Source organism: Manacus vitellinus, unplaced genomic scaffold (assembly GCF_001715985.3).
Source record: "Manacus vitellinus isolate BGI_N305 unplaced genomic scaffold, ASM171598v3 scaffold_12_pilon, whole genome shotgun sequence".
Taxonomy (NCBI): Eukaryota; Metazoa; Chordata; class Aves; order Passeriformes; family Pipridae; genus Manacus; species Manacus vitellinus.
The window spans coordinates 6,326,528-6,352,862 of NW_021938949.1; the positions used below are offsets into that span (position 1 = coordinate 6,326,528).

The 26,335-nt window shown below is 46.5% G+C and overlaps 1 protein-coding gene across 8 annotated transcripts in view; it reads left to right on the top strand.

The window, feature by feature from the left end:
• Positions 1-26,335, top strand: part of RNF216 (ring finger protein 216) — a 75,273-nt gene that overhangs the window by 18,915 nt on the left and 30,023 nt on the right. For all 8 annotated transcript variants that reach the window (XM_008928055.3, XM_029957901.1, XM_029957900.1 and 5 more), the window contains 8 exons: positions 3,464-3,566; positions 4,389-4,553; positions 5,539-5,653; positions 5,941-6,080; positions 7,010-7,060; positions 8,019-8,156; positions 9,413-9,561; positions 10,008-10,086. In XM_008928055.3, coding sequence (XP_008926303.2) covers positions 3,464-3,566; positions 4,389-4,553; positions 5,539-5,653; positions 5,941-6,080; positions 7,010-7,060; positions 8,019-8,156; positions 9,413-9,561; positions 10,008-10,086 — 940 coding nt within the window. The remainder of the gene's footprint in view (positions 1-3,463; positions 3,567-4,388; positions 4,554-5,538; positions 5,654-5,940; positions 6,081-7,009; positions 7,061-8,018; positions 8,157-9,412; positions 9,562-10,007; positions 10,087-26,335) is intronic.

Genomic DNA, 26,335 nt, shown 5'->3' on the forward strand with positions numbered 1-26,335 from the left:
CAGCACATTTCCATGTCCACACCAGCCAGTGATGCTGTTCCAGAGCACATCCAGTCTGGGACTCAGCACTGCCTTGATACTGCAAAAGAGCAGAGTGGTTTTGGTTTCTACTTGTAGTAGAGCTGTTCTTAAATCCTCTGTAATTCTGATATTGTGCTGTAGCTTCTCTGCTTTTAAGATCATTTGCTAATTTAAAGATATTGCATATAATTTAGTCTTATCTAATACTGGGGTTCTTAAAAAGGATGAGTATCAGGATTAAGGTGTTAAGATGACTTTTATAAAACACGGTATGAAGGTGTGTTGTTGAGTTTTGAGTGGGAGAAAATGGTTCCCTACCTCTTCATTTCACTGGTTTTTGGCTTTTTCCAGGTGAAGCTGATACTGGCTTGGACTTCATTATTTAGTGTCCTGATGTTGGCTTTTATCCCCTTTACTTGCTTAAGTAGCAGCGGTGCTGCTTGAGTTCTCTCACATCACTCTTTACAGATAAAGTAGAGCAAGCACATTTAAGGGCTGGTAGGATTGGTTCTAGAGATTTGGTGAAGTACTAATTTTGGTCAAACTGAGCAGAAATATGAGCTAAGAAGTGAAATAAAAGGAGCTGAAAGAAATATCAGTGCGAAGACTGTTGCTTTCTGAGCTGTGTTAACGGCTCGGGGTACCCTAGTGTTCATCATGCTGGAGATCTCTGGGAGTCAGGTTGGAGTCAAAAGTTTAAAAAAAAAAGTGATTAACCTTATTGCTGAGTTGCATCATCTCCCTGCCCTTCTGGGTGCAGTTTGCAGAGCCGAGGAGCGAAGGATTGCGTGTGTTGGCACCAGCAGCACCAGGGGGAGAGAGGTTTGAAGTAAATCACTTGTGACTGGTTTCTGATGCTTGGTGGCCTCTCTTTCTCTCTCTGCAACTGTCACTGCTGTCTCCAACACATTATACAGGAATGAAGAATAGGTGTTGGTTGCCAGAGTATTCACTTGTATAAATCCAATGCCCTTTCCAGCTAACTGGGGCACTAATTAAGCAGTATTTAAGTGCGTGAGGCTTAGAATTAGTTACTGGGCCATAAATAAGTTAACTGACGAGGAACTAAGGATGATCCCATCCATTGGGCATAGATTTCCTATTCTGCTGCTTTGCCTGTGTTGTGAAGTAGTGTCTCCAAAGTAGGGCTTGGTTAAAAAGTCATCAGACTGTAACTTTTCTTGTCTTTCCAAAGTGCTTTCCCTGCAGTGGTGGAGCAACTTTTGGGTGTCCCTACCACAGACAGTGTGGATGGTTGTGGTGGGGGTGTAGAAGACCAGCAGGGCCATTTCTTGGGGTGATTGGTCTGTTGAGGTTGGGCATCTGGCTGCAAGACCCTCGCAGACTGTGTGAAAAAACTCATCTTTGTGTCCTGCAGGGATTTAGCAAAGCCTGATGGAATTAAATCGTACTATCGGCTTCCATCGGTCTTAATGTGTTCCTTCCCTTTCTGCTCCCGAAATCTCCTCTCTCCTATTGTGTGCCACAGACCCAGTGAGATGAAAAGGTGCTTCCAGGCTTCCCTGTAGGCAGCTACAGTGTCTGCTCAGCGGTGCGTTACCCACTTACTGGATGATAAAGATTTCTTCTCGATATTTTTATTCCTTTAACCAAACTATCTTTTGAGTTGTCACTGCAGCTTTTGTATGAGAACAAATGGGTCAAAGCACTGGTCAGCCTCGCTGGCAGGGACTCTTTGATCTCCACGGTGTGTCAAGCTGAATCAGGCTTGAAATATAATAAATAAGGGTGGCTGGGTTTGGGCAGGGATGAGGCTTTTAACCAGCTCTGTGTCCTGTGGTGCAGATATTAATGAACAGTGCCGTGAGTGTGTGTGGTTGTGCGCCGGGACCCACTTAACTAATTGTCAGACACTGAAGGTTAACATCCCCAAAAACCCTGAGTGTTGAAATGGCAGCATGCAGGGTAGTTCAAATGTATCCTGACCGTTTGAGCTGCGGTTTGAGCTCCTTGAAGTTGCCGTTGTGTTGGATTAAAACAGTTATCTTTCACCAAAGGGATGGGGGGAGCTGGGAGCTGAAAGCTATTAAATGCCCAATGCCTAGATATTTTGTTGTTTCCCCCCCCCCCAAATGATAGTCTTAAAACCCAACTGATGTGAAAGATAAGATGTGGGAGCCCCTCTTAGCAGGGTATCATCTATTCAGCTTTTGTGTGCGGGAGCATTCACACTCGGTCAAAAGCTTCTGGCTCAATATGTCAATACCCGATTAAGCAAAAAGAAATGCCCCTGCTTTGAATGTGAAAGCAGGGCTAAAGTAATCGTGCCTTGATAGTGGGTTAATGCTTCCAGCCAGTTCAGATTTCTTAATTAGGGCCTGATTTCTGACATCAGGAATGTAAATTAGCTGCAATTATGTCTTTGCTGCAGCCTAGCACCTTCTCATTCCAATAGTTTTACAAATGTTAATTGCTTGTCCTGGCTCCTTTCAGAGGGATCTTATTCTACAGCTGGGGAAACTGAGGAACAGCTTCTGTTACTTGACCCAGCCAGCACAGCTGGTTGGTGAGGGCTGAGAACAAGCTGTGAGAGTCTGATTCAGCCCGACAGCCTGCAGCAGGCTGCCCTTTCAGAAGGGCTGCTGGGGTGTTTGTGGTCTCCAGCAATTGCATATTTGGAAACCGCTTGCTGAGTCTTTTCTAAGCTAAAATAGTCATTTAAACTACATTTACCTGACAGTCATAACTATTTGTGATAGGACCTCAGGCATGCTGCATTTACAGGCTATTATGCAATTTTTGTCAGCAATTTTAGTGATTATTTTCTAAGTGCTGTTCTCGCCAGACCAGTTTCTACTGGAATTTGGGTAACGCTGGTGTAATTTCAGGCTTTATTACAATGAAACCTGTATTCAGAGTGTGTATTGCATGCACACATAGTTTAAACATGTTTTTGTCACTGCTTTATTTGTGGAATCACAGAATGGTTTGAGTTGGGAAGGATCTTAAAGATCACTTGATTCCAGCACCCTGCTACAGGCAGGGACACCTTCCACTAGACCAGGTTGCTCTGGTTGCTTTAATGTGATGATAGATTGAGAATGGAGGCTTTAATTCAAATTTGAAGCTGTAATATTTTGTTCAGGAAGACCTCAACCTTTCACAGGTTTTGTAGGGATTTTTAGGCTGTTTTTTCCATAGATGATTAATAGCTTACCTATACAAGCTTCACGTATGTAAATTTACTTGTTGAAAGACAGATCTGTTTGCTTTTCCTTATGCAGCCACACAGCTGATCATTTTTTACTTAATTCTCAGTCATTTACTTGAAGTTTATTCAAGTCTAGGACCTCCCTTGATCCTTCCAGAGCAGACTGTGACTCGCCTGTGTAGCCTCATAATTACAGGATACTAAAAATTGGACAAGTGAGAAATGAACCTGAGCTCCCCAACCCTGAAGTAACTATATTTATCTTTTCAGACTTTGTAACTTTCTTCTGGAAAATCCAGATTACCCAAAGAAGGAAGGCAGAGTGGTTTTGAATCCCAGCAGCAGCCTGCTTGCCAGCCAAGATGAGACAAAGGCAAGTGAGAGTATCCTCATCTCCAGTGTGCCTCTGGGCCAGTCTGTTCAGCCTGAGTGGACCTTGGGATGTCTGGTTTGATTAGTGTGTGTTTGCAGAGTGCTTGACTGAGCTGTGCTTTCACAGGAGGCCCCTGGGCATGTTTAAGACGGTGTTAAATAGCAATAGTTAGTTGCTTGCAAGACGATTTCCAAGACTGCTGTTTTGCTGTGGCATAGCTGCAGTGTCTGCTCCTTTGCCTCCAGCGAGCCCCTCTGCCCTGCCTGTCACTGCCCCATCTGAAGTGTTCATTTTGATAACTGAGACAAGAATTCCACAGTCGTTCTCCCATGAAGTAGCCTCGACCCTCAGGTCTCTCTTGTGAGGCCTTTAGGCATTGCCTTTTGGTCTCTCAACTGAAAATCTCCCTACAGCTGCTTGATTTTAGTTGTTTTTAAAAGTCCATTTGACAAAAAAATTCTCTGAGCTTTGAGTATGTTGAAGTAGCTCTCTGTAGCCTGAGAGAGAAATGTTGGATACCTCTTTCTACCCTTGGAAGCATCTCTCAAACTTGAGCCAAATAAAGCTTCACCCTTTATCATGATGATGATGATGATATTTTACCTTGTGCAGGTCACCTACACAGATGCACAGACCAATAGGCTGCACACCTATGCCATGCTCTGGTTATATAGGTGATTGTTACATAGGTGCTCAAACTGGGTGCCATGTAACCTGAATTTTGGGTGGTCTTGCAGAAGGTCCTGATCACTGAAAGAGTGATTTGGGGTGTTCTTGTGTGTGTTTATAGCAGCCTTTTCATCTCTTTCATTTTCTCCTTAGGTGCCTAAAGTGGACTACTTTGACTTTTCCAAACTTGCCCCCCTTGACCAGCGGTGCTTTATCCAGGCAGCTGACCTGCTCATGGCAGACTTCAAAATGCTGAGCAGCCAGGACATCAAGTGGGCACTGCACGAGCTCAAGGGACACTATGCAATCACACGAAAGGTTCTCCACCTCAAGTCTGTTTTCCTTCCTAGGCTTATCTCCCATGTCTGCAGAGAGCACTGAGATGTCTTTTGCCTTACTGTACCATCTGCTAGTGTGTGATTATGGGTTTTATAAGAATCTTCCTTTCCTTTTAAGAAGTTTTAATCCATTTAGTAGAGATTTTTGAAATTTATTGACCAGACAGAATGCTGCAGGAAGTTTTTACTTTCTCTAATGGGAGAGCTGGGGAAACACTGTCTAGATGATGGTGGGTGATGCATTAAACTGGGAAGTGTTCCCCTATGGTTGCTGCTGAAGTGCAGTATAATTGCCAATAAAACCCAGACATTTAGCTAAATCTTCAAACATTTAACTGCTGCTGTTAGTTAACTGACTGCATGTAATTGAAAAGAAGCCCAAGCCTCAGTGTCCTGTTTCTTCTTATTATGACTTGTGGAATGAGTCCTGTATTCCACATAAGAGCTTTGCTGTAATGGAGATGCAAAGACACTTGTTTTAAGTATCAGCAAACTGAATGTCAGTGTGGCTTCAGGCTTTTTACTTGGATCTGCTCCTCTGATACACTCCCCTTGCTTGAGCTTCTTTCTCTACTATTCCATGACTTAACTAAAACAAAAGCTTCTTGTCTCTTCACTTGATTGATTGAGCACTGAGTATTTTTAACCTCAGTTTTTTAAACAAAAAAACCAAACTCAGCCACAAAAAACCCCAAACCAACTCTGTTTAATACTGCACTATGATGCAAGTTATTAGATGAGGTGTTATGAAGTACCATTCAACTAGTTTGTTTTTATGGAATGATTACTTTATGAGTACATAACAAGGTGAGCAAAGGGAGGACGTAAAATTGCCTCTATATTGGGTGTTTGGCTTTTTAGTTTTGGATCAGTCCTATGCCAATGTTTGTACTGTGCTTCAGCTTGATGTATATGCTTTTGCTTTCTTCCAGGCACAGGATTTAAGTCTGTCTGTTGTTTTCTAGGCCTTTTCAGATGCTATCAAAAAATGGCAGGAGCTGTCTCCCGAAACCAGTGGGAAACGAAAAAGGAGGAAAGAAATGAATCAATATTCATATATAGACTTCAAATTTGAGCAAGGTAAATGCCAAGCTGCGTGTGTTGTGTTCTCTGTGTCGTTATTGTGAACAGAACAGGCTTGCAGCACAAAGCACTGTTCTTAAAAAGGGGATATGGTCCCAAAACAGCTGAGTTTCTGTCACTGCCTGGTACCTGTTTTGGAGATCCTCTTCATTAGTGCCTCTGCTTGGTACAGTGCTGTTTGAGATGCTGAAGTTACACAGCTGGTGGCAGGTGGAGGACGAAGGGTTTAAGCTTTGTTCTGGCTGCTCCATTCCCATTTCATTGTGCCTTTAACTCTGCTTCAGGGGATGTGAAAATTGAGAAGCGGATGTTCTTCCTGGAGAATAAGAGACGGCACTGGAGGTCCTATGACAAGCTCTCTCTTCTCCCACCGGTGCTGCTGGAGCAGGAATTCTATGAGCAGAAAGTGAAAGAGATGGCAGAGGTGAGTGATAGGAGCTGCTTTGATCTTCTGGTGCAAACAACTTCAACAACTGTCAAGGTTTTGGCCCTAAATGTGAAAATCTGTCTCTTACAGAAATTCAAACACTGAACCAAATATTGAATAACTATGTTTGCCCCTTCCCTACCTGTTAACACATATGTCTCTTCCCAAGTAACTCAATTTTGAAGGAAAGAAGCCAAGCACAGAGTTTCATATTTACTTAAATGTGCAGCTGCTACTTGTGCAAACACCATTCTGGGCCTTTTTTTGCTGCAAAGTGGTAAAAACTCTACTAATTCTTTCCTCTAACTGCTAGCAGGCTTCTCTGCTGCTTTAGGGCTTGTAATTGCAGCTCAGTGGTGGTGGTGAGTAATGACCAGGCCCAAGGCAGGCTGTCCACTCACTCTCCCTTCCACAAGTTGGCAACCCTGTGGCTCCAGAACGGCTTGTCCTGTGCTGAGAACTGTGTGTCTTGAAGCAGAACCCTGCAACACCCGCTCGTGTGTTGTCTTCCCCTCATAGGCTGAGGAAGGACTGAATTCACAGCTCTGCACCCACAGTCCTCTCTAAAGCAGCTCCTTAAAGATCCTTGTCTCCTAGGCAGATGGATAGTGTCTCTTTTCAAACACAAAGCTCATGTTCTCTGGAGGGGCCCGTTGGGTGAGATCATCTCTGCCCGTGGAAACCTGAACCAGCAGCCCTCCATAATATAGAATTTAGTTCTTTGTTCTTGCTGCCTTTGCTTCTCCCATCTGTTTTAGCTGAATCATAAATAGCTTAATGGATTGGAGGGCTGGGCTGAGTGATGTTATAAGCAGACAGCGAGCCTTTTATGGTGGTTTGCAAGTCCTGAGATAATGTAAATGAGTGTAGAGTTTGGAAAATTGCTTTATCTGTTCTGTAAATACAGATGCACGTCTCTCTTACAGCATGCAGACTTCCTCCTGGCTCTGCAGATGAATGAGGAGCAGTATCAGAAGGTCAGTATCTGTAATGTGATCTGTTGAGTTCACCTTATGCATAGACACTATTTTGCACTTCCCGCTTCACAGATTCTTTTGGCTTCTGGAATGGAGCTTTTTCTGAAGCTGTATTTGCACTGTGCTGCTCTTGCTGAGCTGGCAAGACCTGTGTAGTGTGTGTTGGCTGGCTTTTAGGAAAGGTAGACAAGAGCTGAGGCCAGCAAGACAGTATTGATGCACGTAATGATCTGTAGTAATTCAGCTTGTATCTTCACTGCTCAGAACAAACATTGCAATAGAATAGCACCAGGTTGGCTCTTGCTCCCACCATTATGGCTGTTTAAAAGAGATCCACTGCTGTTGGAGCTCAGCCAGTGGGAAGGCCTTCCTCACTTGCAGAAAAAATTCTTTAAAAACGTGAAAATCAGGTCTTTCACTTTAAGAAAATTTAGAGAACACTGCAGCAGCTGTGGGTTACCTTTTTGGTCACAGTGCCCATTTCTCTTCAAACTTTGGAGAACTTTTTAGCAGTGGCAAGCTTCTCCACTTCTGCAGTGAAGAGGCCAAGACAAGGTCTCTCCAGGCAGATGGTAAATGTTCCTTTAGAGAGTAACAGATCTGAGTCTGGGTTTTCCTATGAGTGGTGTACACTCTGCTGCTTCCCTGTGACTGCAGCTTCCCAAACCCAAGATGCTTCTCTGCCTATAGGCTAAGAATTATTAATTACCACGTGTTCTGTAGCTTTTTGGAACCTGTCAAGCAGGGCAAGTGCCTATTAAGTGACTTAAAACTGAGTTTCTGGTGGTGCTTAGGGAATTTTGACCACCAAACAGGATCTCTGACGGAACAGTGTATATCTGTTGCTGGTTTTTAGGATTAATGCTGGCATTGTTTATGGCTTGCAGTTGTGTGTATGTGTGTGTTGCTATAGCTATGGATGTTTTGATGCTGATGCTGGTTCCTCTGGTGGCTGCAGGACGGGCAGATGATCGAGTGCCGCTGCTGCTACGGGGAGTTTGCCTTCGAAGAGCTGACTCAGTGTGCAGACGGTCACTTGTTCTGCAAGGAGTGCCTAATTAAATATGCTCAGGAGGCAGTTTTTGGCTCTGGGAAGGTAAGAATTTCACAACTGAACAAGGGGAAGATGGATAGATTGCTGTTGGGAGATGACAGTGCTGTTTGTTTCATGTTGTTGCTTAAAACAGATGTGCTTCCCAGGAAATATTTGAATGGAATGGTCTCCTGAAAGCCAAGTCGGTCTCACCATCACGCGAAGCCAACGACTTCACGAGATCTTTGCTCAGGATTTCAGTGTTACTAACCTCCATTTTTTGTGCTCTGTGCTTAGCAACTTGATTATTAGGAAAACTTTCTGCAACAATAGTAACTTTCTGCAACAATAGTAACAACAACAACTTGTCTGGGTTTTATTTTTTACTTAATAAACCAGTGGTATGTGCACAGAGAACACTTACCTCTCTCTTACTTGGCTGGTCTCCTCCTAGCTTGTTTATCCTTCATAATATCAATGTGATCCCAACTTAATTTGGGGGTTGGTACCTCTATGGTACTACTAACCTTCTTAGCCTCTGATTTAGGTAGCAATTATCCTGGTACTTAGCTGAGCTATAAACAAGTCATTAGCCTTCACTGAGGTAAATGTGCTCCTTTGCCTCAGGATATGATGCTCAAACTGTGGGATGCTGTTGTGCTCTGGGATCTGTTTCATGTAAATGTATAAACTGGCAGCTGTATTTTATATGACTTAATTGAAATGAATGCACCATGCTGCTCGTGAGCAGAGTTGCTGGTTCTCAGCAGAGAATGTACAATAATAATGGACCAAGACGTGGTCACAGTGGATTTGGAGTGAGCTGTGATCCCAGCTGTCAACAGCATCTTCATGCCCAGTGTTTGTTTGAGGCCTGGTTTGTTTAACTAGTCTTGTTCTTTCTGTAATGAACCCATTCTCTGGCAGTCATCTTGGGTAGATTTAGATTAGGTATTGGGGAAAAAAAAACTGGGAAGAAATCCTTCCCTGTGAGGGTAGGGAGGCCCTGGCACAGGTTGCCCAGAGAAGCTGTGGCTGCCCCATCCCTGGAAGTGTTCAAGGCCAGGTTGGATGGAACTGGGAGCAACCTGGGATAGTGATTCTTCCTTGCCAGCAGGGGGTTGAACTGGTTGATTTTTTTTTTTTTTTTTTTTTTTTTTTTAAGGTCCCTTCCAACCCAAACCATTCTGGAATCTGCTGACTTAAACTCTTATTCTCTCTGAGCAAGGCTCTGCACTGGTTTATTTGGTAATGTTCTGGGTACTGAGTTTTGCTTTTTGATTGTATCATACTGAACAATGTTCTCTTTCCAACCCCAGTCAGAGCTCAGCTGCATGGAAGGCAGTTGCACATGTTCCTTCCCCACCAGTGAGCTGGAGAAAGTGCTTCCAGAGAACATCCTCTGTAAATACTATGAGAGGAAAGCTGAGGAGGAGGTGGCTGCTGCCTGTGCAGATGAGCTTGTCAGGTGAGTGTCCTGCAGAGGATACTGCACTTACTGCTGTAGAAAATTGTTCCCTGAAACCCTAAATGCATGCTGACTCTGAGATAGGCAGCTTTCAAAGAGCTGGATTATAAATTCAGGCTTCTGCCTTCCCAGGTCTGTTTTTATTCTGCCTTTGACTAGGAGCAGATTAAAATTCAATAGACTTGTCTCCCCCAAGACTTGCTTGCCAGCTCTGTGCTGATCCTCTAAATTACACGGTCAAAAGCAGTGCTGAGCATATAATATTCTGATTGCAAACAGGGAAGTGATCGAAGAAATATGAGCAAAAAGGCAGCAGTCAGCACATCCTGGTGACAGGCGTTGGGTTGGCAGCCTTAGTAACTTCCACACAGCTATTTGACTAAATCTGCTTTCAGCAAAGCTATGTTTGGCACTCTGCATTAATGGCATCTTATTTTGGGCTGCAGGTGTCCCTTCTGTAACTTCCCAGCTTTACTGGACAACGATGTGAAGCGGTTCAGCTGCCCTAATCCCCGCTGCAGAAAGGTAATTGGGGGATATTTGCCATTTGGTCTCTTCTGGAGTGTTGGGCAGGAGAGCTGGGAGGACAACTCATACCTCCTAGCAGCAGGTGAATGAATATCTCATGTGGCTCCACAGGGCAGCAGCCAAAGTGTTTGCTGGATCCTACTGATACTCCCTAAGTGTGTGGCTGGACAGATGAATTTCAGGGTGCTGTTGATAAAGAGCAGGATTCCTGTCTTGTCTTGAAAGATGTTGGCTAAAGAAGCTTATGGATGGTGCAGGTTGTTGTCTTGCTTTATAGAAGGGGTTTAGGTGAACAAGGAACTGGGCGTTTAAAATTCAAAACCAAATTGTAATCTTTTATCTAATAAAACGTAATGGAGAATGAGCTGAAACAGCCTTACATGCAATCCTTGAGGGAATTAGAACCTGCATTTTTATTTCATGTGGTCACCTGAATAGAGATCCCGTTGGAAGTGACAAAAAAACTGACTGGAAGAGCTCACTGAAATGTCAGCCATTCCAAGGGCACCAGATCTTTGTGCTCCTCTCAGTCTGCTAATGGCCATAACAGGAGAATCATCAGGCCAAGTGGGGGGATGGAGTGAGGGAAAACTTGCTGCTTCTGCACCATCTGTTCCAGGGAATAACAGAAGCACAGAAATGTGTTTCCCAGTCTTGTGAACGTGTGCAGGACCCTTCTTACGTTGCCAGTGAGCCAAGGCAGGGCAGATCAGTGTTTGCCACTGAAGCTACAAGGCCTCTTGTATCACTGTAGCCACAACAATGAATTTGATTTGGGGAACTGTCTGTCCCCCAGCACAGATTTCTGCAAACCACTGAAATTCCTCTTGAGAGCTTTAACCCTGCACTTGTAGCTGCCGTAGCTTTGGGTTCTCACACTGAGGTGGTATCCCCGTTTGCCTGTATTGTCTGGAGAAGCTGAAGTTGCCAGCAGTGGACTTTGCATTCTGACATGAAAATTGAGCTTGCTACAGGGAGAAATCTGCTTATGAAAGATGCACAATTCCATTTTAAATCTCTAATCTCCAGACAGGTTTTGCTGACATCTACCCCTTGCGTGTGGGAAGGGAATGTAGAGCTGATAGATTGTCCCAGTGTTGGAGCAAGGACGTTTGTTAGGCACTAGGTGGCAATGTTGATTCACGTTTAAATATCAATTTTTTTTCTTACTGCTCTTGCAAAAACCGAATTGTTTTCAAAATGTACGTGTCAGCACCACAGGCAGAATTTAGGCTTGAAAAACTTGAACCCTTCAGTGTGCAAAACGAATTGAAGTTTTTTTCCCTGAAATGTGTAATGCAGCAGAGTAGCTGTGGTAAGAGGGATCACTGCTGAAGTGTTCCTTTCCTTCTGCTTTGCTGTTTCATTTCCTTCCCAGTGTACTGCCTTTTCCCCCCCTCCCGGGGTTACAGCATTCCAGTGGGCTGGATTTCTGGTTTCCTGGACAGCTTGTGTTGATTCATTAGCTGAAAATCTGCTGAGTAGCTTTGTGCTCTTCTTAGGAAAAGTCTTTAACGACTTTAGGATTTGAAGTCGAGGGTGAGGAATTTGGAGAGCAGGATGTGGTGTCTCACGGCATCAGCTGCAGTGGTGCTTCATGTTCCCGCTATCTCAGTCTCTCTCCAGAATGGAGAATTTCAGTTAATGCTCTTGCTTGCAGGAAACAGTTGCCCTTAGGGAGGAAAGGGCTAATCTAGGGAACTCCACAGAGGTTGGAGAGGATGCTTTGGCTTTGCTAGCAGTGCCTCTGGCAGACTCTGTGGTGGTGATGACTGATTCTGGAAGGAGTCCCTCTCTGCTTGGAAGGACTGCACTCGCACAGCTGAACCTAAAGTGAGGGGAAGTGTGGAAAGGGGAAGGTCAAAATGTGCCTCTCCCGAAACCTCAGGGCTCTTCAAGGGTGGGGAGAGGAGGACCAGATGGTGGACCTGTTGTATTCCTGTGCTCCATCACCTGAGCCTTTGTCTTGCTTTGGGAGTTCATGTTGATACTCTCAGGCTTTCCTTCAAATCTTGCAGGGAGGTTGATTCATATTTGCACCAGTTATGGATATGTTGTAAAGCAAGTGATGGGAACCAGCTGGAAGCTTTAATTTTGGCTGTGTATCTGTATGTGGGCTCCACACTAAGAGCTCTACACATACCCAGGTCACTTCTTATGCATCTCACCTGTAGTTTCAGTCATTTGAGCCTTGCAGGGACCAAAATGTGGCAAACTGTAACCTGGGCAAGGGGCAGAGCTGCTGCTGCCCTCTGAGTGCACAGAGAGCACGGGGATGAGCTGGCACCATCTGCCAGGGCCACTCTGGCTCCAGCTGTGTGGCGTTAAGTTTGGCTGCTAGCTAGGTGGCCAGGGCTTGAATCTTAATATCACAAACAGCAGGGTGGAGGAAAAGCTCAGGCAAGGAAAAATGTCGTGCAAACCACCCTTTCTGCGTGTGTGCAGTGTGAGCTGGTGCTGGGCAGAGGCAGCTTTCACTCAGACCTGTCTGAGTATGGAGATTTTGCTCCATAATGGGTTGCTGAGTGCACACAGAGCTGGCCTTCCCACTGACGGGAGTTTTTTCCAGCCTGCTTGGTCAACCTCCATCTTGGAGGGATCCCTGCATGGAAGCAGTGCTCAAATTTATCCTCTTTTCATGATGTGCATTTCTCCTCCCAGCACTGCAGGGGAACCCAAAGCTGGTGATTCTGTAAAACAGGGAGAGGCACATGTTGCTCGTGGAGTTGTGCAACACTGGGAAGCGAGCGTGCACTTTTGCACGGTGGGGGAAGTGCTGTTTCCCACCAGAAAAGGAAGCCCATCCTCTCTGCTCAGCCTCCCTCCTCCCAGGACCCCACACTGCTGAAGACAAGGCTTTTTTTCCCAGCTGCTGCCGCTGTCCCTGGCGCTGCGTTGCGGGAGAGGGAGATGGTTTCCCCTCTTTGCAGTCTCAGCACAAAGCACTGCAGGGCTTTCAGCCAGCAAGAGATGGGGAGGTGAAAGCTGCCGTTGCCATGGAAATAATGCATGCACGGAGCAGCAGAGGAGAGCTCGAAACCCCCAGCACTCATTGCATAGCCAGGCCACACTGCAGGGACTTGCATTTCCAAGACTTTTCCTTAAAACTCCTTTGCATGGCATAGTATTTTTGTTACTTTATTGTACTGAGTTGTCTGTCTCAGTGCTGGCAGAGGGTGTAAGGGGTGATGGCTGCACAGTGTGGAATAGCACTGCTCTCAGCCTGGGCAGCTGCCATTCCTGTGCAGAGCTCCTTAGTCCATCCTTAGCGGACTTTGGGGACTGCCTTTGTCTGCTGGGTGCCTGAACTGCCACACTGGACAAGTGAGTGTTGATGTGCCTGTGTTAGTTGGAGAAAATCTCTGCTCTTTCACCTTTTCATCTTCAGATTAGCCTCTCTGGCCACAGCAATCCCTGTGTGCTTTAATTTGCAGCACTGAGACTTGGTATTTTAGGGGATGTCTTGTTAAGCTCCTAGAATGTCTCGGGATTGATTTTTGATGTGCTGGCTGGGAACAAATGCACCCAGCTGCTTTTAACCTTCATTTTCTGTTGGAAGCGAGACAGGTTTAAACTTGTAGTGAGCTCTGGCTGGTGAGCTGTGCCTGAACACAGCTGCTCTTAGCAGGGCACCAACACGGCACCACTGCTGCTGTTAATGAGTGTAAGTCACACCAAATGCTTTGCAGAAGCTTTGGCCTTAGTGGTCTTGCTGAAATAAATTGTTGCATGATCAACAAGACCTGAAGTTACAGAAGGAGGTGAGGGGCATGCTGTGACACCCTGGTCTCTGTACCTGGTATAGCAAGGTTCAGAGGTGGGTAACAAGGCAGCCCCACCTATGGTCCAGTTAGAAGTGTTTTATAGGGTGCAGGGGGAAATGTTTGTGCAATCAAGCCCCCAGCAGCAGGGGATGTGTTCAGGATGACACAGCTGTCCAAGGATGTCATCCAACACATACCACAGGGCCCATTACTTCTGTGTTAAAGGCTGGGCTGTGCTGCCCAGAGCTGCCCTGCCTGACTCCAGATGTGCTGTGGGTTTAGGCTTAAACTATATCAAGATTTGTCGCTGGCAGGGTGTATATGCAACATGGAAAAGAAAAAAATTGTTCTGGTAGAGAAACTGAGCTTGTCCAAAATGCCTCAGAGTAGGATGTACATACGGAGAATTATTTAATTCTCCTTGTTTTGCAACATGTTTTCCCAGCTGTTGAAGTCTGCTGTCTCATTCAGCTTCCTGACAGCAGCACAAACATTTTGAGAGTCCCGTGGCCCCATCTCATTCTCTGTTCAGACATTCTTATTGCCGTTATCCGTATGTTTTTCCTTCAGCCTGTTTATTTGGATTTGATTGTTACTTGGAGCTTAACCCTGCAGCTGTAGTGGGGAGCAGAGCTGAAGGTGGCACTCGCTGTGGCAGGCCCCTCTAATACCCTTCTACTGGCAACGACCTCACGGCCCAACGCCTGTGTTTAAATTCCCATCCTCTTGTGTCTTTGGGAGTGTGGCTTAGGAGGATTTGTCAGGGCAAGGAAGAAAAGGAAATGCAGTGTGGAGAACCTTACTACATGTCTTGGTAGAATCACTGAATGGTTTGGGTCGGAAGGGACCTTAAAGACCCCACCATGGGCAGGGACACCTTCCACTAGACCAGGTTGCTTAGGGCTCTATCCAGCCCGACCTTGGACACTTCCAGGGATGGGGCTTGGGAATGGAGCACTTCGGTCCAGAGGCCTGTTTCCTACTTCTCTGTGCTGGCAGAACAGTCCAGCACATCTTCTCCTGACTCTGCCACGTTCTCCTCAGCGTTGCATCCCCGGCACCTCCTGCTCCGTCGCTCTCGGCTGCGCCCCTTTTAAGCGAGCCGTGCTCGGCTCCCTCGGTGCCAAAACCACAACAAATGGCGAGTTTCCGTCTGTCAGCTCAGCTCTGTGCTCAGCTCTGTGCTCAGGCTCTCCACGGCTGGGCAGGCGATTTTCATTTTTCTTCCATAAAAGGACATTGGAGCTCGGCTGCAGCAGCGGAGCCGGTGCCGAGCCGCAGGCGGGCGAGCGGCGATGCTGATTCCCTATCTCCTGATTCCCTATCTCCTCCCAGGGATGGGCCGAAGGGAGGGACCAAGGTCGAAGGTGGGGTTGAGGTGATTGTAGGCAGCAGATAAAACCCCAGTAGGTTTTATTGCCGAGTCCTCAAGGAAGGTAGATAACAGGAGAGTGGTGCCGTGCAGGAAGAGTGCTCACACACACTGACCCCCATGGGCTGCCCCATCAAGGTGGGGAGGGTCAAAGTTGCCTGGGGAGTGCTGAGAGTCAGGAGATCTTCTCATCTCCAGCTTTATGCTGGGCAAGCTGGGAGCAAACTGCAAGCAGAACAAGGGAAAGCCACGTGCCAGGGATACTTCCATACACTTTGATTTTTGCTGTATGCTTGGTCTGGAGAGGAGCAGTTACAAGAATTGAGTGGTGCCAGCAGTAATGACTCCTAAATGCCCTGTTGTAGAGAAGGAGGCACAATAATCAGCTCAAAATCACTCCTTGCCTTGTCTCTCTGCCTGCCACCCTTCCTGGGGATACATAGGAAGGGGCTGTAGGAGCTCTGAGAATACCCCACCTGGAAAGAGGGTAGGAGTGGGCTGGGTTAATTGCTGTGGTGAGGTGGAGAGACTCCATCAGTGGGAGCTCAGGTGCTGCTGCTGCTTTAACAAGGTCAAGTCTATTTATGCAGTGGTATGTGGAAATGCTTCACTTGATAAATGAGTCTGACAGAGGAGGAGAGGGTGAAGCCCAGCCTGGAAATGGACCTGAGGAAAGAGGTCAGATTAAATGGGGTATCTGTCTCTTGGAGGGGAAGAGAAAAGCTGCTGAAAGCAGAAACTCAAACTAGTCCCTTTAAAAATAGACTGTGTAAGTCAGTGCAATTTCAAACAACAAAGCTTACTCCTGTGCTTGCTTTCTGCCTTTTATAGCAATATCCACTCAATGAAAAGGCAATTGTCCTGCTGTTCACTGACCAGTGAATACCTCTGTGTCAGGTCCATACGGGGTAGCAGGGCTACCTTCCCTCCAGAGATTTGTCCTTTGCCGAGGAAAGGTCCAGGAGTAATAAACTGAGCACAACTTCATGTGGAGATGGAAATTTAAGCCTCAGCATCTTGTCTGACCTCTCCCTGAGCACAGCCTGTGACTGTTTAGGCAGAGGGGCCACTGAGAGCAGCAGCACACCTGTGGTGGTCAGCGGTGTGAGGGCACTGAATTGGGAGATAAGCTGATGGATTCTGTGAGGGGTTGGATAAGAGCACCCTGGCTGGGGTGTGAAAGGCCCTTGGCTGCCTTGAATGTTGGCAGAACAATCCCATAGCCAAACTGCTGGGGCTGGAAGGACCCTGAAACCTGTAGTTGTGCTGAGGCTGAGACCCACTGCAGGCTGAAGTGAGCTGGAAGCTTTGCTTTTTCCTCCTAGATCCCTTTGAAAATGAAAGGGAGGAGAGGTGTTCTTCCATTTCATGCAGAGAACAAGAGAGGGAGTAATGTAACATGGTCACCCTAAATCTTTCTATGGACCAGAGAGCTCAGACTTCTTCATTTGTTTGATTTTTTTATTTTTAAACAGTGAAGCAGCTTCACCTCTGTCAACTGTCTGTCCTCACAACAGGTACGATGCCCTGGGACTGCTGCAGAGCCCTGTACAGGTGCCCTCCATGGCAGTTTGAGGTTAAAACTCTTCTGTGTTTGCAGAGTATTGGAGCAGGGTTATCGTTTTGCTGCTGCAGTGGAAATGGAGGTTCGAGAGGATGGAAAAAGGCTGTTCCTAAGCCAAATTAAAAACATTGTTCCGACCTTACTCAAGAAGCTGTATCTTCCCTCTCTTTCCTCCCCCTCACATTCCTGTCGTAGTCATCACTGATCTCTAACCTCAGCTTCATCTGCCACAGCTAACCACTTAAAACATGCACTTAAAAAGCCCCATACACCTCATTTTGCTGTACCTTAGTGCTTCCAGGGCAGAGTTATCTTTGGAGGGGCATGAGTCAGCAGCAGAGGTTTGGAATAGCATCATGTCAGGGCAGCTGATGATTCCTCCAGGCCAGAGCCTGAGATGGCCTAACCTGGCCTGTGGAGTGCGAGGAGGTGTTTTGCTTCTCCTTTCTGTTTGCACATAAACAGATTTCAGCAGATGACACAGTCATCAGACTTCCTGAGCTAATACAAGGCTGCTGCAGACCATGGCCATTCTGGAGGCTGTCAGTAGAGTTTGTTTCCTAATTTGGTCACAGTGTGCTCAGGGCTGGCCTGCTTTCCTTTTTTTTTTTTTTTTCACTGCAAAAACACCCATTCTTTTCTCTCATTGTCATGGAGGGGAAGCTGTTTGTATCTGAGATCCTCCAACTCCTCTCACTTCCTCTCTGCAGAGGAAGTGATACTTGAAAGGTCTCTGAAAACACCATGCAGTTCTGAAGCTCATCCCTCCAGTTTTTTTCCTCCTTTGCCACTCTTCCATGAGCTCATCTTAATGAGCCTGCTGGCTTTTTATCCCATCTGGGTAGTCATCTGAGCCCTTTGTGCTGGAGGACTTTGGAGTAGTTCTCTTTAGTGTTAGAGTGAGCTGTGCTGCAGTTAAGTAATTGCACTGATAAGCTTGATTTATTGAAATATGTATTTCAAGAGAGATGTGTGTGATTTCAGCTAATGGAAAGGGCACGGGTGTTGGTTTGTACCGTATCACTTCACAAGAGGCCTTGTACCACATTGGAAACTGTAAATGCCAAACACTAGGAGAGAGAACCTTTCAAAGGGAGCTCAGATTTCTTATAAATCCTCAAGAAAACTAGGGGCCACCAACCCCTTTAGAAGATCTCTGCTTTTCGGCGTTGGACCTGAGTCAGTGCCAAACACACCGCCTTCCTCGTGTGCAGGAGGCACTTCAGCCCTTCCACTGTCCATGTGAGTTTTTATTCAACAACAGAAACAGCTGAAAAATCAGCACCAGACCTGTAGGCTCCTTTATTGCTTTTTTTTCTATGCTGGTCTTAGCAGGAAGAGAGAAAATAAAAAAGCTAGTTCCCAGGTGATGCAGTTGAGGATGCAGTTCCAGCAGCTTTATTCAGTGCCATGGGGAGGTTTGTGTGCCCTATGTGGGGGTGAAGCTGTTGCTGTCGAGGGAGCTGCTGTCAGCCGGAGAAGACTCCTTGGCCTTGGAAGCACAGGGAGATGCTGGGTTACCTGTTCAAACCCAGCTCTATTTTAGGTTCAGAGTACATGTCATAAACAGCTTCATGAGAGCCTCAGGTTAAGGTGTGCCCGGAGCAGCTGCATTAGTGGCATTAAAGGTTTGGCTGTAGATGGGCAGGTATGGGCTGGTCTCTGCTCAAGTCCTCTGGAGAGAGAGGAAACTTCAGTGCGTGTCATGTGTGGGGATCCCAGTTACTGTTGACCTCTGAAACATGAGTAACAGAGAAACAGGAACATGAAGTGGTGAGGCAGCAAGTTTAGAGGGGGGGAAAGGGAAGGTGAAACACCAGTTTACTTCTAGTTTAGTAAAAATCACCTCTGTGTGTCATTCGTATTTGCATATTATCCTCTAATTAGCCATGACTGACTCACCCACCACTTCCACCTGAAAGGAATTATATGTTTTGAAGTGGATGGTGTATAATCTCAGTAGGCCAGCATTTCTCCTCCTCCTTCCCCCTCCCCTTCCAATGCCCCCCAAAACACATTCTATTGCTTTTAACCTTCAAGCCTCTCTTCTTCTACTCTCTCTGTTACTACTCTTGCATTATTAATGGGACTGTAGCAATTCAGCCAGAACACTGACATTACTAATTACTACTTGTAGCAGAGGAATGGGGAGCAAGACAGAATCTGGGTCAGGAAATGTTGTCATCATAAAGTGATAGCATCAGAATGGGGAGCAGAACTCTGTACGAGCAGGTTTGCATTGGAAATGTCTCCTTCCCCCCTCAGCACACTAAGTGCATCCTCCTTGCTTATTTGCTGCTTGCAGATGGGCAAACCACCTCACACACCACAGAAGGGTTAATGGATCTGTAATTTCCAGGAGCAGAGGAATGGAGTGATGGGTGTTGTGTTTTGCCTGGCAGCACTTCAAGCATCATAAAATTCATGTGCTTCTCGTTGCTGGAGCTGTAGTAGGAAGCCCCTTCCCCGGTAGGTGTCAAAGGCTGAGGAAGCAAAGTGGCTGCGTTTGGTTTTGCATTCAGCGAGAGCCTGTCGCGCTCAGGTTGTCCTTGGTAGTACCAAGGGCATCCTCCAGCAGCAAACAGCTCACTCTGCTCTGTGTAAGGCAGCATGGCTGCCACGAAACCAGAACAAGAACGTTCTTTTGGGGATGCAGCAATTAACCTGTGAATGCTGGGCATAAGAAATTGCCTGTTTCTGGTTAATGGAGCTGTGCTTCTTCACTCAATTGGGCAGAGCATCCACTTGGGAATCTGGTGTCCCTTGGAGGCTTTGTGTGAGCAGTTGTGCTGTTGCCTTAGCTTGTCCCTTCAGAGCGGGGTACGTGTGAAATGGGAAGTGTTGTTGGCTGTAAAATGTATTGACTCTTATGGTAAGTGACAGTCAGGGAAGGTAAGCTCCAAACACACACCGTTGTCTCCAAGTAGTCAAAACAGCTAAAATACATGGGTCAGCAACAAAACACAACCACAAAATGGATCAGTCTGTGCTGGCAAAGGACAAGTCTCTCTCCCAAAAAGATGCCTTAAAAGAACAAACTGACATCTAATCTCTCCTGGAGGTATAACTTTTCTTGCAAATGACGAGAGGTGAGAGCAGGGCTCTGGGTGAAATGTCTGGCTCGAGGTGTCAGATTCCCGAGAACTCTCTTGGAGACAATGAAGGGACCATGTGTTTATTCCCTCTCTGTGCTGCTGTTCCCAGTACATGTGAGGGCCTGCCCGTGCATCAGTTGGGTGCCACCGTTTTGGATGGATGTGGGGGAGCATCAAAGCAATCGGCGCTCGGTCCCTGCCAGGCGGTCGCGCATCCCGATGAACTCGGAGCTGCTTCATTGATATTCCCCGGGAAGGCGGGAGCAGCGTGACTCCCTCACAAGTCAGATGGTAACTCACACAAAGCGAGCTCGATATTTAGGCTGGGCAGACTTGACAATATCGCCTTTCAAAGATTATCCTTTAAACTGTCCTAGTCACACACCGCCTTCGGCGCCTGCCTGAGCCTTTTGTAAGGATGAGCAGTATTTAAAAGAGACGCTGGCTGCTCTAATCTCTTCTCCGTGGGCTGTAAAATCTACCCTGCTGTAGCTCGCCAACTTTATTTTCTTACTAATCGTAATACATGTAGGGCTCTTAAGTCCTGGCTCATATTTTATCCCTGGTGGTGGTGGGGTTGCCTGTTATCTTGAAGTGAGCCCGAAGCAGAGCGTTGCTGGTGCAGCTGAGGGCATTTGAGGGAGAGAAAACATTCCCACGAAGTGGGAGCTGGTGATAGGCAGTAATTTTTACTGTATTTAATAAAGCCATTGTGGAGCTGGAGAGGTCTAGAGTTTACTATCCCAGTATCCTTTTTTTTTTTCTTCCCCTGAAGACAAGTACTGATTTGCCACTAAAACTGAGCTATGTCAGTAAGGCAAATGCTCTTTCTGTCCAAAATTTCATGTGCACGTATTTAATTAAAAGGCAACAGGGTTAATGAAGCTTTGAGTGCATAAGGCCTCATTCCCTGAATTTAATTTTCTTTAATTGCTCCAGAGATTGAAATTCCCAGCTGTGGTTGTTCCCTAACATGTGAATTAAGGAACCGGAAAGGGACAATTTGATTTGTCTCATTCAGTGCCAAATTCTTCCTCTTTGACTGAATTTCCATCTCTTAGGTTGAAAGGAAACTAGATAAAATTGCTTTCTTAATTTGGTGGTTTACCTTTGCAGTAGAATTGGCAAAGCTGTGACCTGCTGACACTTTGCACACTGGGAATGAAGTAAAAAACAGGGAGTCTTTGTGTAGGTTGTGTCACTCCTCTGTAATGTATTGCAGAAGATTGAGAGCAAATACAGTTTTTATTCTTCTCCTGCCCCAATACCTGTCATTGCATTCAGGATTGGTGGGGTTAAATCAACTGAAGCGCATGGCACAGCCCAGATCAAACCAGTGCAGTTTTAGTGTGCAGTTTTAAAATTAAAACAAGAAAAAATTAAAATGGTGGTTTAGGGGGTTGTTGCTCCTTTACAGGAGGGTGTTTGAATAGTGGTCTCTGTGAGAGTCAGGGTCTTTTTGTGGTCCTCTCCTGTTAACTGTTGTGTGAGCTCATAGCCCAAGCTCTGTCAAAGGGCAAAAATCTGGAATGCAGCAGATTCATGAACCGTTGAGATGATCAGAGATGGGAACAGCCGATTGTGTTCCTGACTTCATTATACTAAAAGCTGATGCCCCTTGCTGAATGCCCTGTATGTGGTGTGCTCTGTCTCTATTGTGGCAGATGCTGTCAGATATTCTGAGGCTGCTGTATGTTTTGTGTCCTTATGGGCTTGTTAGCAGCTAGAGCCTTGACTAGGTGCTTATTAGTAAAGAAAGCTTCCAGCAGCAACAGAGGACATCAGGGTTAATTTAATGCACCCCTAACAGTGGAACAATAGCAGCAACAAGTCTTTGGGGTTTGCCTTTTGGAGGTCTTAGCTGTCAAAAATCCATGGGAAAATATGTAGTAACATCCCCTTCATGTGGTGGAGACCTGCCCTAACTCTCCAGCACATGGTACTGATGGATAAGCATCCCCTACCTGAACAGGTATTTGAGAGCTGTTGGGCTTTCCCACTAAGAAGCTGGTGGATGCTAATGTATATGGTGGTGTCTGGGGTGCTTTTGGGGGATTGTTGTGGATGAACTGTGCTTTGCTTTCAGGAAGCTATCCAGTCTCTTCCTGTTGCTGTGGGAAGAACCACACTGCAGGTACTTGTGGAGCTGGAGGGGTGCAGGGGTGGGTTTGGCACCCAGCACCCTAGAGAGGCCCATTTGGAGAGGTGCCACAGAGGTGCCTTCCATGTGTGAGTTCTAACCTGTGGAGCTTTAACCATCCATATCCACCAAATGTCTGCCTGAATCCGTAAAACCCTCGTGATTAAAAAAAATCTAATCGTTTTCTGGCGTTCTTTAATCCTTCTATATTTCCAGTCAGCCTGCTCATCTTCAGCTGAGGTCAGCACAAATTCCCCTCTCAAACTTGCACTTCTGGCCTGGAGGAATCCACCTTCTTTGCTGCTACCCAACACCTCTCCTGAGCCTTGATGGTTTAAGTGACCCCTGCCCTGCTGAATAACTCAAGGCCAGGTTGTAGTGCCAGGGGTCAGGAGGTGCAGGGCCTGGCCTGTGCGTGGCTGCTCCTCCCACCATGGGCTCGGGGGGCAGAGGTGATGCTTTAAGTGGTCTCTGTGCTGCTACCAGTGTAAACAGAGCAGATGTTTCCCCGAGCCGGGGGAGCATTAATGGAATGTGTCGGCCCCGGCTGATGTAAAACATCGCTGCGAGTTTTGGGGCTGAGGTCAGCGGGACTGAAAGCTGATGGGAGTTTAATGTGGAATCTGCCTCTCCAAGCCGAGGGGTCAGCTCAGAGAGCTGTGGCTAATGGAAACGTGAGCACACTTGTCATAAATCAGGGCCAAAATGCTGAACAGGCACCGCTGCCGCTGGATCCCGCGGCCAGCGATGGTTCTGTAACCACCCTTTAGCTGTTGGGTGGCTGCCTTCCTCCCTGGGTGCCCTTCGTGTCAGTGTTTGACTTTAGAAGGGACAAAGAGAGGCTGGAAACGGGGGACTGGGGGAAGCTTTGCCTCCATGGGCTGGGAGAGCCCTGCCTATCTCACCCCCTTCGCCTTGGCCTTTGTGGGATCCCATGGCTGCTGCGTCCCACCCGTGTGGGAATGCCAGGAGGGCCGCTGGGATACTGTTCTAAACAAGTTGTCCTCCTGGTCGAAGGAGATGGATCGTGTTTCTGCTGTGAGGTTGCTAGGAAGTCCTGAGGCATCCAGGAAAGCGTTGTCGAGAGGCAGGAGGCAAAGCAGGCTTGGCACAGCTTAGAGATCATGGGTGTATTTCTTAAAAACAAACAAGTCTTGTAAAAAGTAAAGAGCAGCACTTTTCTAGACAATGAGAAGTCGGTTTGCTCTCCGACCAAGCAGCACATTTCCCGTAAAGCTGGACACTATAACATGCCATTTGCCAACGAGATAAGATGGTTGTATTTGCTCAGTGATTTATCCCCTGTGAAGCCAATCTGAAAGAATGCTTTATTGCTCTATTTATTTTTTCAAAAGAAGCTTCTTTGACCTCATTTTTTGTGTTGGGAGCGTGCATGCCTTTGAGCTAAATCTCAAAACCCGGTCGAAATTGGGGTCTGTCTTCAGGGTTGCAGCTTGAAGCACAACATCCACGGGCTGTTCATGGCAGAGATGCCATTCAGAAGCCGAGAGGTGAGCAGCTCTCCCCGAGGCCTTTTCTGATTGAAAAGCCTCGCCATGATATCCAGCCTCATACACTCCAACAAAGACGGTCTGCAGCTTAAAGGGTTTGGGCTTTTCTCCCTTTCTGTGTCCTCCTTAAAGGGCAGAGGTTAAAACAAAACAGATGCTCTTGGATGGTGTCTCTGCTCTAAGAGGCAGTTGCTGTGCGAGGCTTTGGCTCCTGGCACGTGAGGCGAGGATGCTCCCTCCTGTCTGTGAGCGGATGTCAGGCTTAATAAAAAACCCGGTCTGAAAGAGCCAGATGATCCCCCGAGTGCTGGTGCTGTTATTGCATTACCTCCATCCCTGAGTCTGTGTGTGCAATTATCCATGTAAGTAAAACCTGGAAGTGCCTCCTTACAGGACGTTCTCCCCAAACAAGGGAAAGGATCGCAGCTATCGGAGTGGATTGTTCAGGTAGCTGGAAGCTGTGCCAGGTTATGTGTTTGCTGGTAGCCTGCTGCTATATTTAGTTTTCCTTGGCCTTCCAGAATGAGCACGTTGAACCTTTCTAGATATGGAGGTAGGCTCAGCAACAGCCAGCCCTGAGTACATCTTGCCAGCTTCTGGGCTTTCTAGTTGTTGTTTGCAGCCTTGGTCTTTGCTGTTCCGTGTCTGGGGGAGAGGATAGCGAGATGAGGTTATATGAATGAGAGTTGGTTTTGTAGCTGTTCTGTCAGCAGGTGAAAGCTGGGGTGTTTTTTTAATAAAAGCTTATTTTTTTGGAGGGTTTTGTTATCATGTGGCCTTAACCCTTTGTGTCGTGTTTCAGGTGTGCAGAGTGAAGAACAGGCACTTTGCAGGGGTCAGCAGGTGCCTTTTCCAGTTCTGTACCACAAACAAGCATGCAGATACTTTCAGACACAAATTTCTCTTGCTATGAGATCTTTGTCTAGAATAATTCTGACCTATCCATGTAATTAAAATAAACGTTCTTTTTCTTCTTGGAACTTTATTCTGGTTGCAGCTGTTGTATAAGCTATAGATTTCTAGATTTGTGTCAGAAAACCATGACTTCAGACCACTGGGATTTTGGTGGGTGGGTGAAAGTGCTAACAGATTAATGAGTTTTACTTAGCATCTCCATCTGCCAGACTAAACTGTGTTTTGCACAGGAGACTTAACACAGCTGGTTTGAGCTGGTCTCTGAAAGCAAAGCACCCTTTACCTAGTCCCAGCTGACCCCTGATCTAAAAAAACAAGCACTGCTCTTTCAAAAGGCAGTGCCTTGTGTATAATTATATTTGCCCAGAGAAGCTGTGGCTGCCCCATCCCTGGAAGTGTCCAAGGCCATGCTGGATGGGGCTTGGAGCAACCTGGGCTAGTGGAAGGTGTCCCTGCCCATGGCAAGGGGTTGGAATGAGATGAGCTTTAAAGTCCCTTCCAACCCAAACCATTCAATGACATACTTGCTTCCCCTGATCCAAGCACTGTGATGAACTCAAGGTGTACAAATGAGGCAAAGCAATGATCATACAGAGAAATGTAGGGGATCCTCTAAAGGCCAGGTCAAAGCCCTGAGTACTCACCAAACACCTGGATCAGGTTCCTTGTCTGAAACTCGAACTCTCACGTACTGCTGTGATGCTTGCAATTACTTTCCTTGTGCTTTACCCCCATAAGGAGATAACTGACTCTATACCACAGATTTTAATTTCTCTCCATCCCAGCGTGGGTGACTGGTGGCAGAGGGCAGTGCTGGGAAGTGATGGCTGTGCACAGCCGTGTGTGTAACAGTGCAGTGGGCTCCAATCTCTGTCGCTGCGAGGGGCAGCCTCACAGTGCAGCTGCGAGCAGAGCTGGGGTGAGCAGTGAGATGGCCTGATCAGGAGAGAGCTGCTGTGCATTAGCTGTAGCTGTTGGCTTTTCTGTTCCCTCCTGCGAGCTCTGAAAGTAAATGGGAATGAAGTAGCTGCTGAATAAGAGACATGTTATGCTTTGCCTGCATCCGTTTAGAGGTGGCAAGTTGCCATGGCTAAGACAGCGATCAATTATTATTCTGAAATCAAGGATTATTCTTCAGATTGTTTTTGGGTTTTTTTTTTTTAAAGAAATGGGATATCTGTCATCACCAGTGCCCAGAAAGTATATGCAAAATGAGTGTTGCAGTTAGTGTGGGTGCTGTGTGTGTGCCTGCACATACACACTCTCCTGCCGTTCCTGTATGCCTGTGCTTTAATTTTTTCATTGCCTGTGAGACTGGATAAACAGCCCCGGCCCCGAGGAGCCCAAAGGCACTGGGAAGCTGCAGGGTGTGGGGGAAAGGCTGGTCTGGCTGATTTGGCTATGTAAAACTGAGAGGTATTTACTCAACACATTGAGTGGACTGTTGTTGTGTGTAATGAGTTGTGCAACTGCACAGCCGTACCAAAACAGACCTCTGACAGTCCTCTGACTTGTCTCCCACATGGAATCATTACAGCTGCTTGTCAGGAAGATACAAAATTCCCATGATCTCTTTGCATGTGTTATTCCAGTTTGCTTTCTGCCCGGAATGCCTCTCTGTGTTGTCAGTGAACCTTCTCGCCGCTGTCTGTGGACCTGATGATGTGCTATCCCAAAAATTTGGACTGGATAGTTCCTCTGAAGTACCTCACATCACTACGTAAAAGTGAAAGCAAGCAATGCCAATCACTAGGAAAGCTGTTGTAGTCCTTGGACTTGCATGGTGGGGCACGCAGAGTCAAAGATCATATTTTCTTTATATTATGGCATTAGGGACACTAAGTGTTTTGTTCTGATCCTTAGTCAAGTATGACAGGAAGCCAGA